This window comes from Pteropus vampyrus, unplaced genomic scaffold (genome assembly GCF_000151845.1).
Source record: "Pteropus vampyrus isolate Shadow unplaced genomic scaffold, Pvam_2.0 Scaffold158, whole genome shotgun sequence".
Classification (NCBI taxonomy): domain Eukaryota; kingdom Metazoa; phylum Chordata; class Mammalia; order Chiroptera; family Pteropodidae; genus Pteropus; species Pteropus vampyrus.
Window position 1 is genome coordinate 1740943 of NW_011888939.1, and position 5884 is coordinate 1746826.

Below are 5884 nucleotides of genomic sequence, written 5' to 3' on the forward strand. Positions count from 1 at the left end.
ACTCTCTTCCTCATTCTCAATTCTGTCCCTCCCTGAACCTGTCCTGCTAACCACTAGGTTCTAAGTTCATTTCCTGCCTCAGTGTCTTCAGACTGAACCAGAGGTCAGCTGAGGGCGTCTCTGGACCCCACCCTTCAAACTGCCCAGTCCCTACACTTTGCCTGATAAGCCCCCTGGAGCAGGTGCCTGTGGTCACAGGAGCCCAGCAAAATCCCTCCCACAGGAAGGTCCTGGCCAAGCCAGTGGGCTCAGCTTTTGTCACCTTCCTGCTACTGCGTGTGGGCTAAGATGGATCATCACATGTTCTTCCACCCACTCCCTGGGCACTGAGTGTCACACAGTCGGGGTGTGCCATGTGTGTAGCCATAACCAGGGCCTCCGCTGCCAACCAGCATGGGAGAACAGAAGGTACACCGCCCGGCTAGTAAAGAGGCCCTTTATTTCCACATTAAACAGAATTGGTCCCCGCTGCTGCTTGTCCCCCCCCGGGGGCAGGAAGAGCTGTGGGAGGGCTTGGGCCCCTTGAGGCACCCATCCGTCCAGTGCCAAGGCCCTGCTGTCTGTGGGAAGAGGGCCCGGGAAGGGGGAGGAGTGCCAGGAGGAAATGCCAGGGAATCCTAGGCAGAGGCCAGCAGGGGGGCCTGGCCACAGGGGGATTCTCCAGCAGGACACACCAGAAAGGCAGCCAGGCTTCCACACCCAGCAGAGGCCTCCCTCATAGCAGGGGGGGCCACAGAGCCACAGGGCTCATTCAGGAAGTGTCAATCAGTCAAAGGCCATCTGGGGTCATGGGGTCACAAAGGGGAGCTCCCTGCCACTCCAGCTCTTTGGACGGGCCACACGCTAAAAAGGTCCTGAGAACGAAGTCTTCCAGGAAGCCAGTGATCTCTCCGCAGGGCTGGGTCGTGGTGCTGGTTGAAACCACCCTGAATCTCTGGGGATGCGCCCGCAGCCTCCCAGGTACCGACCTGCCCCAGACTCTGCTTTCAGGAGAGAGGGAGCGTGTTGTGCCACAGGGTGTTTAACATAACCCCCCAGCACCCAGAGGGTGTGCAGCACACATCCAGTGCTGGACGAGCATTTGTGGATTGACTAATGCATGTATGTGCACAGATGGACCTGAGCACATGCGTGCACCACACACACAAGCATGAGTACAGGTGCATGTATATATGTGTCAGTGACACTGTGGTGTGCGTGTTGACGCATGCCCGGGGCGGCAGTGTACACGGTGGCTGCCTGGGTGACCTACGAATGACGCACATTCGATCCTGCTGGGTGGAGGAGTACAGGCACGGCCTTGGAAGGGTGTGTGAGTGTCCGCTCAGGGGAGGGATGCAGCGCAGGCTCTGGGCGCACCCATGGGCGTATGAGCATGCCCTGAGCTGGGGGCTCAGCGGGGTCCAGTGGCCCTCACTGCCAGCTGGCACAGCTCTTGGGCAGACTCTGCAGAATGGCCTCCAAGTTCTGCTTGTCGGCGCGGATCTCGGCAAGGTCACTCTCAAAGGTCTGGATCTGTAGCTCCTGCTGCTCAGACTCCTGCTCCAGCAGCCTCAGTTTCCCCTGCAGGGCCCCGGGCGGGCCCAGCCGGAGCCTCAGGCGCTCCAGTGTCCTCTGGGTCTCATTCAGAGCCTGGGCTGGGGCTCGATGGGTGTCCAGGGACCCTGCAGAGGGACAGAGAGCCTCAGCGTGGGCCAGCTCCCTGCGGGCCCCAGGATCCTGTTCGGCCCCACCCCACAGGCCTTCCACAGCACAAACCGTCCAGGATCCCAACTGCCCACAATCCACCAGGAAACCAAGGGACCGAGAGGGAAGTGCGGTGAGGTGGATGAGGGCCTGGTCGGGGCATCCCGCCGAGTGCATAGGCAGGCCCTGGAACTTCCCCCTGGGGTGGCACTGGGCAACTGTTAATCTCTGTTGTTGCTATTACTACTATTTGTTAAAAAGAGTCAGGCTTGTTTGAGTCCTGAGCCCATTTCCTCATCTATAAAGCAGTGGTATGTGCAAGGTCCCCATGCCTGCTGGCTCCAAAATGCTGCGTTGGTTCACCAAGAGCACACCTGTACAGAGACCACCTGTGATGGATGTGGGAGGATGAGCGGCTGGAAACAGGGTCCCTGGCTCTAGACTGATGGCCGAGGAGACAGCTGGGGCAGAAAGGACGGCAGGCCTGGCAAGTGGGCAGCGGGGGTCTGGCCCTGGCCTTGCACGGATTGATTCTATTTCTTGGGGTTAAGGACTTTGGGGAGGCTCCTCAAGTGCAAAACAAGGGGGTGGGGCCAGCTGCTCACATTTGAACTGTGTAGTGGTGATGGTGGCATGGAATCCACAGGCTGCCTCCCCCGCCTGCTACTTGTCATTAAGGGTGACATTCAACAGAAAGACAGGGCTCAGCCAGGTGAGCATGGCGGGCAAGAGGAAGTTAAGTCCTAAATAGTCTCCAATCCCACAGGATCCTACCTGAATTTCCTGGGCAAAGAAGGCTGGGCTGGATGACAGGAAGCAGAGCCAGGGGCGGGGAAGAGGCACAGGGCGGGGGAGGGGTGAGCTCTGTTGCCTGGGCAGGTCCTGCTCCCAGCAAAGACCTGGAGAGGCCCCACTGTCCACAGTAAAGTCCTAACAGCCTCACCTTTGAGGAGATTCAGAATTGGCTTATAGCCTCCAGTCTCTCTGCCTGTCTGGGGCTCCTGGGGCAGGGGCAGCGTCCAGGTGTGTGCTGTTCACTCCTGCCTCCTCGGGTCAAGCACCATGACAGCATGAATGGGTAAATGACAATGACAGCAACAGCCGGAGCAGAGTGTCTGTTCCCTGCCGGGCGCTCTGCCCAGTGCTCCAACTCCTTGGCATCGGGTGTGGAGTAGTGGCTGTGAGTGACACTCGTGTGAACCACGGTCTCCCCGCCGACTGGCTGTGGGACCCCGGCCATGTCATTTAAACTCTCTGTGCCTCAGTTTCAAGAGAATAAGTGTCCTTGCCTCAGGTGAGACTGGGAATTCTGTAAGACCACGTGTGTGAGCAGCATAGCGTGGGCCTGGCCTCCAGTCAAAACACAGGCCTGGGATCCTCTCCCTTCTTATCGATAATGGTAATTGAAAATGCACGCTGTTACATGATGCACCTCGAAGACGTCACATTAAGTGAAATCAGCCAGCCACAAATACTGTAAGATTCCTCTTGTGTGAGGTGCCCAGAGAAGTCAAACTCAGAAGCAGCAGAGCAGTGGGGGCCAGGGGGTGGGGGGAGGGCGATGGGGAGTTAGTGTTGAATGGAGACAGAGTGTCAATTTGGGAAGAAGAAAAAGTTCTGGAGGCGGATGGTGGGCATGGTCCCACAGCAGCGTAAATATACTTAACCCACTGAACTATACATTTAAAAATGGTAAGATGGCAGATTTTATGTTATGTATATTTCGCCACATTTGAAAAAAATGCATGCGGTTCATTTCAGCCCAGCTGCTCTGATTCTGTCCCCCTGCAGCCCCTCCCCGACCCCGAGGCCTTCATGTCTTGGTGGGTGCCGTCCGCTTCATCGGAAATGTCGCCTTGCTATAAGGCTCATCTCAAATTCTACCTCCTCCCTAGGCGCTGCTACTTCCTGTCACACAGTGCGGCAAGCACTTTCCAAGTTAACGCACTGTTACCTCCATTTCACAGATGGGGAAACTGAGGCTCAGAGAAATAGAGCGCTTCTCCCCGAGTCTCACAGCCAAGGAAAGGAGGACAGCCTCAGACCCTGGTCTGTCTGATTCCAAGCCAGCACCTGCTCCTTGGTGCCATACGTGCTCTGTGACGTTCTCTCTCCTTCTCTGAAACCCTCGGCCAGAGGGCTGCCCCGCTCCCCTGGTGAGTTTTCCGTGTACCCTCCCCCACAGCCTAGCGTCCCCTCGAGGCACAGACTGAACTCTGAACTCGCTTCTGGGTACTCTGCCTCCCGTAGGGCCTGGGGCAATTACAAATGGCCAGGAGGCTGGGGACGGGGAAGCCATGGTGATGAAGGGGAGCAGGAAATCTTCCCCAGGACCCGGCCTCAGAGGAAGAACCCGGAGGGAGGGGACTCTGGGGGATCAGGGCCCAGCCTCGGGGTCTCCTCACCCAGCCTGGCGAGCAGCTCTGACAAGGCCTTGACATCCTTCTCCAGGGAGGCACGCGATTCCTGGATCTGCCGCTCCATCTCGCTCAGCCTGGCACCCACCTTTGGGGGGTCGAGGCGGGGTGGGAGGAGGTAGAAGGAGGAAGAAGGGAGGAGGGAGGAGGAGGGAGGAAGAGCTGGATGGAGCAGTTCCCCGCTGGCCCCAGTCCAGGAGGAAATGGTGAAGGCCCTGGCACACGCACCTGCTCAGCTTCCTCCAGCTCCCGCCTGCGAGCTCCTGAGGCTAGCACCTGCCGGGAGGCCTGTCTGAGAGTCGCCTGTGTCTGGCTGGAGAGCCGGCTGGCGTGACGGTGCTCCCGCTTCCCCTCCCTCAGCAGGGCCTTGGCGAGCTGTGGGCGGGCGGCAGAGCAGGGGAGAGAGGGTGAACAGAGGATGTCCTCTCGAGATAAAGCGTTCTGTGGCAATCACGCCAACAGATGCGACAGAGCCAGCGAGAGCTGGGGAGACACACACCTGTTAGAATTTGGCCCCAATAAGACAAAACAAACAAAACAAAACAAAAAACCAGCCTAGAGGTTTAGGGAGTAAGGCCAAACAGACCTAAGTGTGACTCCTGGTTATGTGATTTAAGTTACTGAATCAGCTGGGCCCCTGGGACAGCAATGACATCTATTTCTTGAAGCATCGACAGGGTCACCCACGTGAAGCTCCAGGGCTCAGAGCCCGGGACCCGCCGCACACCAGTAGGTGTGGAGTAGTCACTTTGCATCCAGGGCGGTGGGTCTGCAGGGCCAGCTCTCACATGACAGTTCCCCCACAGGCCCAGAAGGCAGGAACGTCCCTGTCGTCCCATCTGTGTCTCTGACCTTGGCACTGTCCTTGGCCAACAGCTCGGCTTCCTTGGCCTTCTTCGCGGCGCTGGAGGAGACGGATGCCGCATTTCCCAGCATCCTCTCCGCCTGCTTGGTCTTCTTTTTCGAGTCCTCGAGGAGCCTGCCCCGGACGGTGCCTGCCTTCCTCCTCAGCGCAGCCCGGTCCTTGGGCCGAGGAAACTGCAGCTTCAATCCTGCGAACCCAGCCCAGGCTGTGTCAGGAGGGCCTGGCTCATGGCTCGAGAGCCTGCCAGATACCTGACCAGCCCCAGACCCTCAGACAACATGAGTGCCGGTTCGAGATGCATGAGCTCTGTTTGTAACCTGCTCAGGCTTATCCGAGGGGGACAAGTGAGACATACTGCCCACTGAATTTAAAGATTCATATTATATTAGGATGCTCATTAAAGTCACAAAACTACCCAGTAGTCAATGCCTGGACCAGTGGTAGGGATGGGAAACCACTGCACACTACATAGCAAAATTCGTTTAGCTCTTTGTTTTTATGTACTACCTGTTTCTAGAGAAGCTTTGAGGCACCTTATAGTGATAGATAAATCAACAGCTGGACCATTAAAATGAAAAACCAAGAGCCACTTATAACTGGGGGATGAGGAAGGGAAGAGAAGTGCCAGAAAATTAGGGTAGTAACATCGCAGGTACTAAATGCCCTATTTACCTCTGAGCTTCCTAGCAGCCAAGACAGAAAGGGAAATACAATTCACATAGGTTGTATATCTAATAAGAAGTAGTTTCCTTCTGGAAAGAAGACCTTTCCCTTTCAGATAAAATTGTAATGGAAATTTATCTTAAAGAATACTGATTATAGCAGAGTCAAGTTTTGAAAAGAATCGAGCCTTCTAATGTTTACGGGCGCAACACGACATAATTGCTCTAGGAACATAATCCAGAAATGAGGTCTA

General features: G+C 56.4%; 1 protein-coding gene across 1 annotated transcript in view; it reads right to left on the reverse strand.

The window, feature by feature from the left end:
• The window catches only part of LAMC3 (laminin subunit gamma 3), a 68401-nt gene continuing 62517 nt past the window's right edge, over nt 1-5884 (reverse strand). Inside the window, exon 28 of the mRNA XM_011370038.2 lies at nt 1-1664. Coding sequence (XP_011368340.1) covers nt 1414-1664 — 251 coding nt within the window. The 3' untranslated portion in view covers nt 1-1413. The remainder of the gene's footprint in view (nt 1665-5884) is intronic.